The sequence below is a fragment of the Taudactylus pleione genome, unplaced genomic scaffold, assembly GCF_031769625.1.
Source record: "Taudactylus pleione unplaced genomic scaffold, aTauple2 ptg000497l, whole genome shotgun sequence".
Lineage (NCBI taxonomy): Eukaryota > Metazoa > Chordata > Amphibia > Anura > Myobatrachidae > Taudactylus > Taudactylus pleione.
The window spans coordinates 1,813,217-1,830,867 of record NW_028284899.1 but is presented as its reverse complement, the minus strand read 5'-3'; the positions used below and the strand labels follow the sequence as shown (position 1 = coordinate 1,830,867).

The following is a 17,651-nucleotide window of genomic DNA, read 5'->3' as shown; positions in this document are numbered from 1 at the left end:
GCCAGCCGGCCCTTTACTTATGACACAGGCGCACGCTTGGCACTACTTTGTTGATGCACGTGCGGCTACTGCGCACACAATTCACAAACACAGAAAATAATTTTTTTTTGGTTTGGACTGGAGTGTACTTTCGGGGGTTACAGCACCCTTTAACGGTCAAGCCAGCCGGCCCTTTACTTATGACACAGGCGCACGCTTGGCACTACTTTGTTGATGCACGTGCGGCTACTGCGCACACAATTCACAAACACAGAAAATAATTTTTTTTTTGGTTTGGACTGGAGTGTACTTTCGGGGGTTACAGCACCCTTAACGGTCAAGCCAGCCGGCCCTTTACTTATGACACAGGCGCACGCTTGGCACTACTTTGTTGATGCACGTGCGGCTACTGCGCACACAATTCACAAACACAGAAAATAATTTTTTTTTGGTTTGGACTGGAGTGTACTTTCGGGGGTTACAGCACCCTTTAACGGTCAAGCCAGCCGGCCCTTTACTTATGACACAGGCGCACGCTTGGCACTACTTTGTTGATGCACGTGCGGCTACTGCGCACACAATTCACAAACACAGAAAATATATTATTTTTTTAGCACTTGGGGGGAGCACCCCTGATGGACAGAGCACCCCCTGGACAACACTACAGCACCCCTTTAGGACTGGGACACTGCACAGGACTTTGTAGTGGACACAGCCCCTATGGAGAACTGACTGCACAACACAGTCCAGCCAGCCCCTATGGACTTTGAAGTAGTGGACACAGCCCCTATTAACAACAGCAGCACAGCACAACACAGCCAGCCCCTATGGACTTTGAAGTAGTGGACAACAGCAGCACTACACTACACTACACTACACAGCACTAACTCCCACCCTCCCTCTTCACTGTCCACAGCCGAGTGAGAAAATGGCACCGACGCGGGTACCTTATATAGGATCCAAAACCCGCGAGACTCGGAAGGCGGGATGATGACGTTTTGCCTCGATGTCAGATCCGAGTCAGGCGGGAAAAGTCGAGCCTGACTCGGATCGGACTCGGATCGGGGGGGCTCGGGGGGGTTCGGATTTCAGAAATCCGAACCCGCTCACCCCTACTTTACACTAGGGGTGTGCACCGGCCACTTTTCGTGTTTTGTGTTTTGGTTTTGGATCTGGATCTTTCTTCGTGTTTTGGATCTGGATTGGTTTTGCCAAAACCACCCTTCGGTGTTTTGGGTTCTGGGTTTTGTGTTTTGGATCTGTATTTTTTTTTTAAAAAGCATAAAAACAGCTAAAATCACAGAATGTGTTGATTTTTCTGCTCCTATGTTATTACTAACCTCAAAAACCTTAATTTCCATTCATTTCCAGTCTATTCTGAACACCTTACACCTCTCAATAGTGTTTTTATGTCCAAAAGGTTGCACCAAGGTAGCTGGATGACTATGCTAAGCGACACGAGTGGGCGGCACAAACACGTGGCCCATCTAGGAGTGACACTGCAGTGGCAGACAGGATGGCAGTTTGAAAAACTAGTCCGCAAACAGTACATAATGCAAAGAAAAAAAAGAGGTGCAAGATGGAATTGTCCTTGGGCCCTCCCACCCACACTTATGTTGTATAAACAGGACATGCACACTTTAACAAAGCAATCATTTCAGCGCCAGGGTCTGCCACACGACTGTGGCTGAAATGATTGGTTCGTTTGGGCCCCCACAAAACAAGCTGGCAATTAATCTGTCCCTGCACAAATTGGCTCTACGGAGGCAAGATGTCGTCCTCATCCTCCTCATTCACCGATTCCTCACCCTCTTCAGTGTTGTGTACATCCTCATCCTCACAGAGTATTAATTTGTCCCCGCTGGAATCCACCACCACAGGTCCCTCTGTGCGTTCTGGAGGATGGTCTCCCTGGAAGAGTTGATAATTCATTTTTATGAACATCATCTTCTCCACATTTTGTGGAAGCAACCTCCTACGCCTTTCACTGACAAGGTTCCCGGCTGCACTAAACACTCTTTCGGAGTACACACTGGAGGGGGGGCAACTCAGGTAAAATAGAGCCAATTTGTACAGGGGCTTCCAAATTGCCTCTTTTTCCTGCCAGTACATGTACGGACTATCTGACATGCCTACTTGGATGCTGTCACCGATGTAATCCTTTAACAGACAGACGCATGCTTGTCGCTGCTGCTTTGAGGATGCAGGTGGAATCTAGACGGGATTTGGAACTGGGGACACACTACCTCCATCAATTGTCTAAATCCCACTGCACTAATGGCGGATACCGGACGCACGTCTAACACCAACATAGCAGTCAAGGCCTCAGTTATACGTTTTGCTTCAGGATGACTGCTGTCGTACTTCATCCTCCTCGCTAAGGACTGTTGGAGGGTCAATTGTTTAGTAAAAGTAGTGGTGTTCCTACTTCCTCTCTGGGATGATGAACAACTCCCAGCAGCAGCAACAGCACTAGGAGGAAGTGGTTCTTGATCTTTCCCTATTTTATTTTTATCGGAGAAAGTTTGGTGCTCCATTTACGTTATATTGATATATACGTGCGGCTAAAGCGCACACAAACACAGAAAATATTTTTTTATTTTTGTTGGAGACTAGTGCACTTTGTGGGTTACACCACCCTTTAAGAAATGAGCCAGCCGGCCCTTTACTTATGGGACACAAGCGCACGCTTGGCGCTGCTCCTTTGTTGATGCACGTGCAGCCACAGTGCACACAATTCACAAACACAGAAAATATGTTTTTATTTTGTTTGGAGTGCCCTTTGGGGGTTACAGCACCCTTTAACGGACAAGCCAGCCGGCCCTTTACTTATGGGACACAGGCGCATGCTTGGCGCTGCTCCTTTGTTGATGCACGTGCAGCCACAGTGCACACAATTCACAAACTGAGAAAATATTTTTTTATTTTGTTTGGAGTGCACTTTGGGGGTTACAGCACCCTTTAACAGTCAAGCCAGCTGGCCCTTTACCTATGACACAGGCGCACGCTTGGCGCTACTTTGTTGATGGACATGCGGCTACTGCGCACACAATTCACAAACACAAAAAAATATATTTTTTTATTTTTTTTGGAGTGCACTTCGGGGGTTACAGCACCCTTTAACGGTCAAGCCAGCTGGCCCTTTACATATGACACAGGCGCACGCTTGGCGCTACTTTGTTGATGCACATGTGGCAACTGCACACACAATTCACAAACAAATATTTATTTTTATTTTTTTGAAGTGCACTTTGGAGGTTACAGCACCCTTTAACGGTCGAGACAGCCGGCCCTTTACCTATGGGACACAGGCGCACGCTTGGCGCTGCTCCTTTGTTGATGCATGTGCAGCCACAGTGCACACAATTTACAAACAGAAAATATTTTTTTATTTTGTTTGGAGTGCACTTTGGGGGTTACAGCACCTTTTAACGGTCAAGCCAGCCAGCCCTTTACCTATGACACAGGCGCACGCTTGGCGCTACTTTGTTGATGCACGTGCGGCTACTGCGCACACAATTCACAAACAAATATTTTTTTTTATTTTTTTGGATTGCCGTTTGGGGGTTACAGCACCCTTTAACAGTCAAGCCAGCTGGCCCTTTACCTATGACACTGGCGCACGCTTGGCGCTACTTTGTTGATGCACGTGCAGCCACAGTGCACACAATTCACAAACCCAGAAAATATTTATTTATTTTGTTTGGAGTGCCCTTTGGGGGTTACAGCACCCTTTAACGGTCAAGCCAGCCTGCCCTTTACTTATGACACAGGCGCACGCTTGGCACTACTTTGAAGCACGTGCAGCTACTGCGCACACAATTCACAAACACAGAAAAAATATTTATTTTTTTGCACTTGGGGGGAGCACCCCTGACGGACAGAGCACCCCCTGGACAACACTACAGCACCCCTTTAGGACTGGGACACTGCACAGGACTTTGGAGTGGACACAGCCCCTATGGACAACTGACTGCACAACACAGTCCAGCCAGCCCCTATGGACTTTGGAGGAGTGGACACAGCCCCTATGGACAACAGCAGCACAGCACAACACAGCCAGCCCCTATGGACTTTGGAGGAGTGGACACAGCCCCTATTGACAACAGCAGCACAGCACAACACAGCCAGCCCCTATGGACTTTGGAGGAGTGGACACAGCCCTTATGGACAACAGCAGCACAGTGCAGCACAGCACAGCATAACAATACACTGCACTACACTACACAGCCCAGCCAGCCCTAACTCCCACCCACACTCTTCACTGTCCACAGCCGAGTGAGAAAATGGCGCAGACGCAGGTACCTTATATAGAATCCAAAACCCGCGAGACCCGGAAGGCGGGATGATGACGTTTTGCCTCGATTTCAGATCCGAGTCAGGCGGGAAAAGTCGAGCCTGACTCAGATCGGCCTCGGATCGGGGGGGCTCGGGGGGTTCGGATTTCAGAAATCCGAACCCGCTCACCCCTACTTTACACCCAGCTAAAACCCAGCTTCCTGCTAGGTATAAAAGGGGTAGCAGTCTGAATGAAGGGGGTATGTCTCAGGTATGTCTCAGGTCTGATCTGGTTTGGAACCTTCTGCAAAATACTGGGTCTGACTGCAATTAAGTGTAAACCATGGTTCTCCTAATTAACTCAAGTGTTATATTCATTTAAACTGTATTTTTAATTTTTTTTATGCTAATCTTTACAATACTTAATTTTGTGCCTGAATTTGTATTTATGTTATTGTTTGCATTTCTACATAAAGTGACAAGTATATTCTGATTTTTTTTTAATTATTTCATTTTCAGATGCAGAACATCAGAGAAGAATGGGTTAGAAATTCCGGCAGTCGGGATGCCTGCGTCAATATACCGACAGCTGCATCCCGGTGCTCAGGATTCCGACAAGGGTCAGGTAAGTATAGTAACCCTCCCCCTTCTACCCCTAACTCTAATGCCGCACATCCACTTCCCAACTGTGAAACGAGAGCACGATTACGACATTGTAATCGTGCTGTCATTTCACAGTCTGTGATGTGCATACACTGGGTCTCATTCAGACCCGCTCACGAGCGCAGGCCGCTCACAAGCGGGGCGATGTTACCCCAATGCGCATGCGCACGACGGAGGGAGCTCCGTCGTGCACATGTGCGAGACCCAGACAGCGACAGCCAAGCTGTGGCGCCGGGTCTCGCACCAAAGGGGGCGTGCTGTCGATGGTGACTGACAGCACGCCCCCTTTGGTGGGCGTGCCGGAGGCGTGGCTGCCAGACGGAGGCGTTCCCATGGGAACGCCTACCGTCTGGGTCCGGCCCCACTGACATCACTAGTGATGTCAGTGGGAGTGATTTTGGCTCTGATAGAGCCAAAATCACTCCAGGGCTTGCGGCCACGAGACCCTACCGCAGGGTCTCGTCACAAGCCCGATGGTCGCGATGGTCTTGACCATCGCGACCATCATCATGGACGCTCGCATAAGCTGTGGGTGGTAACCCACAGCTATGCGAGCGTCCAAAAGGCCGCTCCACATTTAAATAGGACGGCCCTGATTCAGAGCGAGCGCTCTGGTCAGAGCGTCCGGCTCTGAATCAGGGCCACTGAACGTTCAGTCGTTCAGTGTAGGCACATCAAACATCCCCAAACATGCTGAACCTGACATGATCGTCAGGTTGACAAACATGAACAGGAGATGAGAGATGTCAAAAACGACCAGCGGGAACGCGCATCGCTGGTCATTTTTTACATTTACATGGCCGTTTTGCGGACGATTAGCAAGCGATTGAATGATAACGATGTCGTTATCGTTCAATTGGCCTGTTTAATTGCCTAGTGGATACGCACCTTCACCCTCTGTTTCTACATCGTAACACTAACACTATCATTTGGGTCACGTTCGGTCAATCGAATTTCAAATTTAATCCATTAAATTATTTTTCTGTTTTTTTGTTACACATTTCAATTAAAAATGCAAGATCAAAAAAGTTGAAAAAAAAATTAACAAATAAAAAATTTCAAATCAAATATATCATGTGATTATTATAGTTACAGATTAGAGACATAACTAGTATTAAATTAATTAAAAACAATACTCTTTAATTAACTACAATATATATGTAACTATCTTTTACTAGTTGTACACATTGCACAAAGATTGATCACAAAAAATGTGCCTTTGTAGAACTAGTCTTTTCATATAGGTCATTAGGATTAAACTGGCCAGATCAAGGGACAATTTGCATTAATTATATGTCCACATAAAAGAAGAACTTCGAATGTTGTGATAAAACTGGTTCAGGTCCTTAGCTATGCAGGAACTGTGATCAGTTGCGATTGCGCCTGGTTACAATTGTATTTGACATCCTGTTAGCAAATGCAATTGCATACGCAACTGCATACTGGTGGGTGTGTTTAATTCCTTTCACAGTTCTGTGATTGATCGCAATTTTGTGCGATCATTGTAGCATCTGTAATCCGTAATGAATTAAGGCCTGATTCAGAGCCGCTCGTAAGCGGCCGCTCGTTCGCTCCGAGCGATGTTTGCCCAACTGCGCATGCGTACGGATCGTAATACGCATGCGCAAACTAGTCAGTGCGGCCGAAAATCGTTTGTTCGCTAAATAGCGAATGCCTGCCAATATGAGTGACAGGAGGAGGCGTATGTGGGTGGTAACAGGGGAAGGTGCTTGAAAACGGGGAGTGGAGATCAGAACGCAGGCGTGCTTAAAGGTCAAAACGAGTGTTTTATGGGTGTGCATAATTAATACAGCAGCGTCACTGACCACGTCACTGGGTTATTTTATAGCCAGAACTGCTATACCCTGGTCGATGTACTCGATTAATCTAATAAATAGCGGACATGACGTAGGATGTGAGCGGCCAGGGGGCGTATTTTTCAAAAAAACTACCGCAAGTTTGGTGCGCTCGTTCAGACATAGAGGCGTGAACAGACCGCAAAGAGCGAACGGTTCATTTGAATACCCACCCCTATTTTCTGGACGAGCGAGCGCTAATTGTGTCCGGCTCTGAATCAGGCCCTTAGTCCCCATGTCTGGTTTTATTTTTGACATCAGGATAGTAGTAAAGCTACTGTTGTTGAAATTAACAGCCAGCACACCAAGTGAATATACAATGAGATGGGAAAGAAGAGGCTTTTACCTTTATCATGCAGTTTTATAACACCAGCAAAAAAATTATATTTTTTTCCACTTATGATTTTTGGGGTACAGATGATGGGTGGATGACACAGTAGATGACACAGTATCCAATTCTGTTTAAAATTCCTTTAAAAGACTGGCAATTGTTTTCACGCACCAGAAACAGTACATATCTCCTTTCCAGGGGCATATCTACCCATTGGCCAGGATGGCACTTGCCAGGGGCATCGGCCAAAGGGGGGAGCGCTGTCCGGCAGTGCCACCAGCAGCTAATGGGTGGACTAGTCCCCCGGGTCCCGCAAGTGTAGGGCAGACTGCAGTGAGAGCGGTCTGCCTTACACAGTAACAAACACACACAGGTGCCAGTGGCGGCGGTGTGTTTGTTATAGCAGCCAGCCAATGAGAGTCAGAAAGACTCTCATTGGCTGCTGCGTCCATGGAGGGAGCCGGCTGGAGCTCACTCATGAGCTCCGCCTTCCGGCTTCCCCCACGGCGGGTGATGGGAGAGACGTCATGACGTCTCTCCCATCCCATAGTGCAGACCGAGGGTGGGCCCGGAGGAGTGGACTGCAGTGGCAGACGTTGGCAGGAGCGGGCATCAGGTAAGTTGCTTTTTTTTCTGTGTATTTTTTTTTCTGGCACAGCACAGAGGGGGGGTGTGGCTACTAGGGGGCACTGAAGATGGGGGGCCGCTACTGGGAGCACTGTATAGGGGGGTGCTACTGGGGGCACATTATGGGGGGGATGGCTGCTACTGGGGTCATTGTATAGGGAGGCCGCTACTGGGGGCATGTTATGGGGGGGTGGCCGCTTCTGGGGGCAATGTATAGGGGGGACTACTACTGGGGGCAATGCATAGGGTGGACTATTACTGAGTGCACTGCATAGAGGGGGCTACTACTGGGGGCACTGCATAGAGGGGACTACTACTGGGGGCACTTCCTGAAATGATGGGGGGGCACCAGTCTATTACCTTGCCTGGGGAGCTCGGATCCCTAGATACACTCCTGCTCCTTTCTGAGAATTGTTTTGGGGTGCAGCTGATGGGGGCACACCACTGCTCATAGAACCATAATATACGCTTTATCTCAACACTCACTCAGTTAATTATACAATAATTTTTAACGGAATTAGAAAACACTGCAGGGGTTTTATTTAGACAACAGGAATTTTTTTTTATATTATTTTGCCATTTTTTTTTTTATAACAGGAAACCACTCAAAAGAGGTCTTCTTGGGGTACAGCTCAGACACAGCAGGGTATATTTTGGATAGAAAATCTTAAAATCAAAACTGTCTCTTCATTCATACACAAACAACAAGCAATATAATGCAGATTTCTTTGAGAATAAAAAAGTTAAGTATCGCTTTAACAAACAAACAGGGGCCTATGCTATTTTTTATAGCACCACACAGACTACAGTAGTTTGTTTGCAGTGTGTGTGACAAACTAATCAAACTCACAGACAATGATAAATGCAGTCACCCTTTCCAGGCACCTACCCCAGCTACAACTACTACTAAAATATTATCATTTTAAGTAACTTAGACATTCCTATTCTCCCTCTTCTGTAGCCACAATCTCAGGACACAAGGTCATCCTAGGTGTGGGACAGAAGTAAAAGGCGCTCAGCTACTGGTAAAAGAATAATCAATTGCTCAGAGGTGTCATCGGGTCTGGTGACACCTGGTGCACACTGTTTATGCCTCTCACGCGGCAGAGCAACATGAGAAAGGGGGTGTGGCCTAAAATAAAGGGGCATGGCCTATCGGGCTCACATCATCCCCGGAGATGCTGGACTGCCCCCGGAGACTAGTGCCTGCTCTGTCGGCTCCTCTGTGACAGGAGCCAAGTGCTGCAGGAGAACGTCACACCGCAGCGCCTGGCTCCTGTCACTGAGGTGTCACCCCCTCCGAGGGAGACACCCGGTGCAGCCCGCAACCCCATAGTGACACCACTGCAATTGCTTAGTATGTGGCAGGTACACCTTTATGCTTGAAGCTAGAAAGAAGCAACAATTCACCAGCGATTTTGAATTTTGTTGCTCTCTCCATAGCCAGAGTTTTCTTATTATCAGCTTTGACAGCAGCATATATTGGTATTCCTCTTTTGTAATTGGCAGCAGCAAGTTTTAACACCATTGTATGTCCAATCCCCAGATTCCTGTAGGCTGGGTCTGTATACCCTAGGGTTATCTCAGCAGCGTTGTCAGTCAGTAACCAGGCGACTGGCGGATCCAACTCTTTTCTCCGGACACAGATAGAAGGGAAGTTCTCAATGGACAGCTGCACATATTTCAGGGTGCGCTCATTCATGCCCATCTTCCACTTATCGTTAACGAAGGCCGCGTCCTGCGACAACAGTGGTGTATAAATCAAATCACCTGTGCTGTGGGGAACGTATAAAGGGAGAGGTTATGTGTCATTCTGCACACAGAGGTCACTTTCCTCCAGCTAAATCATCACATGTAACAAGGGCTCATAATAACTGTCCATGGTCCTGCTGACAGCACCATATCTTTCTGTATACTTAGCGGCTGTTCCCACTAAGGTAATTACAAAACAGAAGAGGGCAGTGTTTCAAAGGAAGCTAGAAGAAGGTGACCATCTTGGCATTGAAATAGCATCATTTACAGTGGTCCAGTTACAGCAGTGATTCCCAACCTCGGTCCTCAAGGCACACTAATGGTCCTGGTTTTAGTGATTTCCATGAATGTGCACAGGTGGTTTAATCAAAATAACTGAGGTACTAATTAAGTCACTTGTGCTCAAGTATGGCTATCCCTAAAACCTGGACTGTTAGTGTGCCTTGAGGACCGTGGTTGGGAACCCCTGAGTTACAGTGTACCAGTCCTCAGATTTGGAGGACGGTACATGTATAAATGGGATTTTGTTAACGTCCCGGTGGAAGGGCGCTAAACATATGAATGCATTAGGTTTTATTTCTGCAAATGCATAACTTATTTTTACAGTGAAAGACCGGTATTCAATGTATTGGGATATCAATGCTAATCATGTCTACATGACTGGCCTGAAGAGGTTTAGATTTGCAGTAAGAGTTTGTGTTACCTTGTTACATTGCTGATCTTCTCCAGTTCCTCGCTGTCCATTCCGCCTCTCGTGCATAAATGGTATCTGAATGTCTGCATTTGTCTTCCGTGCTTGGAACCAGTCATTTGCAGCATCTCCCCCAGTGCTGGCTGGCACACTGTGGGGGTAATAGAATATAAGTGACCTCAGTGCACCGTGACAGACTCATCATAAACACTTATAATAGAAAACTGAAATTTAAAAAGAATATGGTCATTTAACGATCTAGGGGCCTGATTTAGAGCTGTACCCTAACCCATCAAGACACTGGCCATCCTGAGTAACCTGAAGGTCACTCATATGACTGATAGTCACGCAGAGCTTGACTCAGATGACTGATGCTGAATCCTCGGATGCAGCAGCGGATCACAGAAGTCGTCAGAGAGCGTCTGTGTAAACAAAGAAGTAGCAGCACTGCTAATACGTCTGAATCAGGACCGAAATGACAAGCAAGCAGCAGTACAGAATAGACAAGTTGTTAATGGGTTTGTGAAGGAAATAAGTAATATTTACAGAGTGATCCCATTGTCTGTAGACTAGATTTTTTGCAGCCAAATAAAAGGTATCCGGGAAATAGGTGTGGCCTTGCATAATATGAATGTGAGTTGTTGGATGTGGATGTAGCTTATTTTGTCCTGATTTTTCTCCAATTGAGAATGTTGACGTGTAAAGTCTGTCCAAGTCCTAATGTGCATTGTAAAAATATGCAAATTTGTATAGAATGTATAGGATTTTGATCACTTTTTTTTATCATGTGGGACATTATTACGGAAAGATGTTATCTAATGTCTTACATAGATCTTGAAAAATGGAAAAAATACCATTGAAAAACACTACCTACTAATCAGATCACAAATGAGGAAGAGAGGTGTCAGCATAATAAGAGGGGCGTTCTATAGACCTGGGGGACTGCAGAAACTTAATACACCTTTACACTCCCCATTATCAGAGGTCACATAATACATAAAGGAACCACCTCATTCAGACCCACTCGCAAGCGGGCGCACGTACGTTAGGCGTACGTACAAAATTATTTAAATTCTATGGCTTGCTCGTATTTTCGTTCGCATCTAAAATTCCTCCCTAAACTCAGGCGACCCCTCCTCTAACTAACGAGCGTACGAAATAGCGAGCGTACATCCCCGAAATGGCTTGAAGGGAACGCACGCACAAGTGAAACCGGAAGTGGCCTTGTCAGATGTCGATTACCTGCGCCTTTATTCTGCCTACCTCCATCAATCGTATCATGCCAATCAATGTATCAATTAGCTTAATTGTTTGTTTTTTCAACACAATGCAAGAAACTTTACTCTTGTCCGTGTTTGTGTTTACCCGCAGAATACGTACGGATGGAACATTCGCTTTTATTGTTCAAAAAACATGTGAACCACAATTAAACAATTGTTCTATTGCTGTGGATCCCCGCATATTTTCCTGGGTTCATTTCTTTATTTAAATTTGCAAACGCATGTCACTGCATCAAGCCTATCCTAACTCTCCAGAGATTTCTGGCCCTGTTGAACACATGACTCATACACTAACCAATAAAATTGCTCCTGTTAATTTCCAAAATACATTAGCCAATCAGAAATTTTTTGCACACTTTATTAAAAATGTTTTGTATGAAAAACTCCATTGCCATCATGAGAGCCTCCGCATTCACCAGGCGCGAGCTGCTGGTGCTTACGGAGGTGATGGATCGCCGTATCACCAGCCAGCCTCCACCCATCACCAACCGGCAGAAGCGCTCCGCGTATGCGGAGGCACGGTCCCGCCTGCGGTCCTTAGGGTCACGCCACAACATCGGGCAGCTGGAGCGCAGGTGGTCAGACCTGCAACGGCGAACGCCCCGCTTGCTGGCATGCTTTCGCATGCAGATACTGGAAAGTAAGTGTTATGTATTGTGGTTTTCATGTTTGTGTTTGTGGGGCAAACTGCGTGTGCATGTTTTCCTGTCTGTCCTATTTATTATTTGTCCTCATATCTGCGTGTGCATGTTTTCCTGTCTGTCCTATTTATTATATGTCCTCATATCTGCGTGTGCATGTTTTCCTGTCTGTCCTATTTATTATTTGTCCTCATATCTGCGTGTGCATGTTTTCCTGTCTGTCCTATTTATTATTTGTCCTCATATCTGCGTGTGCATGTTTTCCTGTCTGTCCTATTTATTATTTGTCCTCATATCTGCGTGTGCATGTTTTCCTGTCTGTCCTATTTATTATTTGTCCTCATATCTGCGTGTGCATGTTTTCCCTCTATTTCTGTTTTTTTCATTCTACTCCTATTTGCATGTTTTTTGTTGGTTGTTTTTTGTTTTTTATTTGGGTCCCGGATTTGGCCAGAAACTAACCTCAATTTGTTTGACATATTTTAGGTGGACAGCCAAGACTACGCCGTCACCGTCCGGCCAGACGGCGTTCCCGGCCACTATCCCCAACCCCCAGCCAACACTCCACCCCAAATATTTCCCCTATACCCCACTCCTCCCCAGCCTTCCCAGACCCTCTCCCGGAACTGTCGGGCCTCATTCCCCTCCGTCCCACTTCCCCCTCTCCTCCACCCACCCCTCTTCCAATTACCCCCTCCCCGGAGTCCGTCATTACCCCTCCCCGTTCTTTGGGGAATGAAGGTTCCTCCGAGGAAGAACATGGAGGGACTTCCGGAGCTCCCGTTTTGGCTCCCGGTATGTTTTTCTTTCACATTTTTTTTAAGCACAAACTGTTTGTATGTAATCATGTGTCGTGCCTTTATTCGTGATTTTTCGGGTTACTTTTGGTGATTTAGCAGTTTGCCTTTACCTCTTCCTGCTGGTTTCAACATACACATATCACACCTGTGGGAATTTGTACATAGGCCTTGTATGTTTGGCAGCACCCCCTTTTTGTTTTGGTTTCTTTTTTTTAGGTTTAGGAGTGATTATGTTGTGTTGTTTTTTTTTTAATGTGGCTTCCCTATTGTTTTATTAATCCACACACTTTTCTCACCCACAGAGGAACAGAGGCGTCGGCAAGAGGTGGTCGAATGTGTTGGCCAGATGCGCCAACATGTCATTGGCGTTCTTGTGGGCCTTGACCGGCTGTCTGGCATCCTTCGCCAGTAGTTTTTTTTGTTTTTTTTCGTTTTATAAATAAATTGTTGATTTCGAATATACGTTGTGGCTCATTCTTTTTTTCCCAAACCACAAAAAATTTCCCTGACATAAGTTGACTGTTCCTGCAAGGATTTCCCTTTTTTAAAAGTTAGATTGTGTTTTGTATTTGTATGTAAAACAGCCACAAGAAACACAGAACAGTAACAATGTCATTTCCCTTTTTGGGTGTAGTGTCAATTAGATATTTCTACATTTTACAGGTTCCTAGTTGGTGTGCAAGCTGCTTAGGCCAATCTTCCAAATCCAAAGGTTTGGACAGGCTTCCTTTTGGTGTGGGTTGGGAACCTGAAAACATATTTCAGTTTACATCAACTGGTGTCAGTACTGGATTACCCCTTAGTCAAATGTAAGGTGTGTTAACCTGGTTACACTTGCTGTTAACGTCCAAAAAAAGGAAGACCATTTCACTCTCCAAACATTTATTCACAACATAAATGAGAAATCAAAGTGGTCACTCCCTCAAAAAAAAACACAGTGATAAACTCAAATACAACACATACAAATAAAATATTAAAATTAAAAAAACAATCAAGAACTGGTTGACAAAGGACCATGCCAACATGATTCCACAAACATGGCATTGCGATATATGGGTTCCAGAATATATGCCCCAAATCACCAGATCCAGGTTTGGTAAGGGTAGCAGGAAGTAGTGAGCGTTGGAGTGCCAAAGATTATGTGAACAAACAGAAGATGTTGAAAAAAAATCAAATAAATTAGATGTTCGCAAACAAACACAAACACATTAGGTATAAACACTGTAGTTTTGGTCAAACTTACCTAAAAAATCTGGCCACCACATCATCGCGTATGGCCCCCCCACATACTGACCTCCGACCAACCTCGGGGGGGCCATCCTCAGGTAAGGCATCCTCTGGCTGCATTGGGACACCACTCCTTATGGCGATGTTGTGAAATATCCCACACAGGACCACAATTTTCGACACCATATCCGACAAATACATGAGCTCGCCACCAGAGCGGTGGAGGCATCTGAATCGGCCTTTTAAAAGGCCGATACAGAGCTCCACCACTTGCCTGGTGGCTGTAAGTGCGGAATTATACTCACTTTGTGGGCCTGGTGTGGGAGCCAAATAAGGAGTGAGCAGCCAGGACATGCAAGGGTATCCACTGTCTCCTGTGAAAAATAAGAGACAACATCAGGAACACTGTGTATCAAGCTTAACATTGTTATGTACTAAAGGTCTCCACTTACCCAGAAGCCACGCATCACCAGCTTGTAGGTTGGTTAGTTTCTGCCATATCCCTGATTGCCGGATGACGAAGGAGTCATGTGCACTTGCTGGTAATTTAGCATTCAGGGACAGGATCTGGAGGGAGGCATCACATACCACCATTACATTCAGGGAGTGATAGTGTTTCCTGTTTCTAAATATTGCCTCCAGCCGTGCTGGAGGCTGAAGTGGTATGTGAGTACCATCCACAAACCCCTATGATGTGTGGGAAGCCAGCTATTTGGTAAAAATTGGCCTTGGCCACACTAAGGGCACCCATATCCAAAGGCATTTGAATAAAATGATGGAGGTGCTTGAAAAGTGCCTCCATCACTGCCCTCAGGATCCGGGAAAAGGAGGATTGGGAGATGCCCGCCACTATTCCCACCGTTGTTTGAAACGATCCTGAGGCACAGAAATGTAACACCGCCATAAATTGCGTCAGTGGTGGTATTGCTGTTGGACTGTCAATTTGCCGCTCAAGATCACTTTCTATTAATGAGAGAGTGTCTATGATGATTTTGGGAGGTAGACGGTAGCGTCTTAAAACCTCATCATCGGGCATTCCAAAAAGGGTGACACGTGTTCGAAATATCTGGGGCCTTGCATGCCTACGATGCCTATGCCTGGGATGAGATTGAGGTTGGTCGGCTTCCGGGACCATGGCCAGAACAATCCGCCCCAGATCAACCTGAAATTCAAAGATTTCAAAGTAAGGCTTTTGAGCCACCCCAAAACTATATTAAAACAACTTAGCTTGATGATACCATCCATTGCTGCTTACATGCCGGGGTATTGTCATTATACGTCCAAACTGAAAATAAACACCAAAATTACTTGACACATTTCACTCTGTGCATTTTTGTTTATAAATTTTGTGCTAGACCAAATTTAAAATATGCCAAACACCCATTTAGCAAAACCGCAAAGCTACATTTAACACAGTACATCAAAACGGGACGTAATGTTGGCTCAAAAAGCGAAAGATAAACCACCAAAAATGTAGAATGATTATTAAGCTGTTTAAAATGCGCTAATTAGTTCGCTACTACAAGTCACAAGAGTAACTACTAAAAATGCGCTAATTAGTTCGCTAATACAAGTCACAAGAGTAACTACTAAAAATACGCTAATTAGTTCGCTACTACAAGTCACAAGAGTAACTACTAAAAATGCGCTAATTAGTTCGCTAATACAAGATAAAAAATGGACTTACCAAGAGCAAATATCTAAGATTCAAAATCAAAAGGTCTTTGGGGTCGAAAATAAACAAAATCTAAAATAGAAGAAATTATGGATCCAAAAATTACAAAATATACGAAACACAATGAAACAACAATTGAACAAAAGTTAGACTTCACAAAACTTACCCAATCAAGAAACGAGGTCCCAAAAATATAAACCAACAAAGATAACGGAAAAAAAAAACGCAAATCTAAACAACAAACGAATCTCCAACCGCCAACTCCTTTCTACGCAATCAATAAACTCCAGCCAAGATAACCTCCAACAATCCAAAAACGCCACCTCGACTTGAGACACACCAAGCCATAAATAGTGTTTCGTTTCCCGCACAAATTAAGGATGGATCATAGGGCCGCACAATCAATGATGCGGCCGCAAAATAAGGACGCATGTATAAATACGTCACGAAAACACATTCAAATTCTGGTGTATTTCTTGTTTGGACCTCAGACATGGCGACAGACCAGGGAAAAAATGCCCAAGAGTCAGGCGGTAAGTCTTTCATGCATTTTCTATCAATGATTAATTTGAAACATAAGATTAGGCAAGTTGTGAATTTGTGAATTCTGTAAATTTACACAAATAGGTGAGGAGGATGACATGGAAGAGGCTGCTGGCCCCAGTATTCCGGCCAAAGCGGGCAAAAAAAAAAGGCAGCCACATTTCACAAGAAAGGAGATGGAGGTTTTGATCCAGAAGTGTGTGGACATCCTGCCACAGGCAGACAGGAATATGAGTCTAAGCCAGAAGTGGAGAATGTGGGAAGAGGTAGCCGTTGCTGTCAATAGGGTGGGTGATTATGTCCGTCTAGCCCGGGATGTCAAACGGCGGTAAGTAAACCCTTGCCCCCCCTAAAAACAAACCCCATTTTAAACCAAAGGATAATGGCTTCCATTTTTCCCCACAGATGGGGCGACTTCAAATATCGCCTAAAACAAAAACTCGCAGACAGGGCTAGGCATGCAAGGGGGACAGGTGGGGGTCCCACCCCTGTGTCATTGGAGTTGACGGATTTAGAAGAGCTGGCACAGGGGTGTGTGCAGCCTGTGGAGGTGTTTGGCATGTCCAACATGGATACGGACATGCCAGACTTTGCGGCTCCTCATGTTGGCCCAGGTAAGTATTGTGATGTCACCAACTCTGAAATGCTATTGTGCCAATATGTAGATTCTAATGTGACTCTTTTCTCATTTTTCCAACAGAGACACAGGCGGATGAGTCTGCTCCAGAGGGAAGCCTTGGCCGCAGAATTTCTGCTGGCTCTGCAGGGGAGGAACCAGTACATCCGGCTGAGGACCCTGCAGAAGCCAGTCCAGGGCGTGCCCCCTCGCAGGCAGTGCGCCTCCTCACAGAACTCAATTTCAAATCGGATTTCCTTACGGAGATTCTGCAGAGGATGGACGCCAGTCTGATACGGGTGGTTGAGGCCCTGGAGCAAAATGCTGCGGCCAACGTGACCATTGGTCAGGCCCTGGCGGAAAATACCAGGGCCAACATCCGCATCGCCGATGCCCTGGAGCAGCTCGTTCGCCAGCACATGGTGGAGCCGACCTCCCTTCCTGCCGGAACATCAGGATCCTCCACCTCTGGCACAACATCAGCCAATCCTCCAAATGTGCCTAGCCCTGTGCCTAGTCCAGAGGCCACAACATCTGCCTCTGGACAGGCCAGCCCGATGGCATCCCGGACCCGGTCTGGCGCCCACCCTCCCCCATCTAAACGGGCGAAAAAACGGTGACAGCAATGGCGACTTTTCCCACACTCCTTCTGTGCTTGGCTCATATTCCTTTCTGGTCAAAACTTCCCTCTC

The 17,651-nt window shown here is 46.0% G+C and overlaps 1 protein-coding gene across 1 annotated transcript in view; it reads right to left on the bottom strand.

Annotated features, from left to right (window-relative positions):
- Positions 1–8,256: 8,256 nt before the first annotated feature.
- LOC148502422 (putative glycine N-acyltransferase-like protein 1B) overlaps positions 8,257–17,651 on the bottom strand; it is a 97,200-nt gene continuing 87,805 nt past the window's right edge. The window contains exons 5-6 of the mRNA XM_088449817.1: positions 10,190–10,328; positions 8,257–9,509 (exon numbers count right to left, since the gene is read on the bottom strand). Coding sequence (XP_088305943.1) covers positions 9,089–9,509; positions 10,190–10,328 — 560 coding nt within the window. The 3' untranslated portion in view covers positions 8,257–9,088. The remainder of the gene's footprint in view (positions 9,510–10,189; positions 10,329–17,651) is intronic.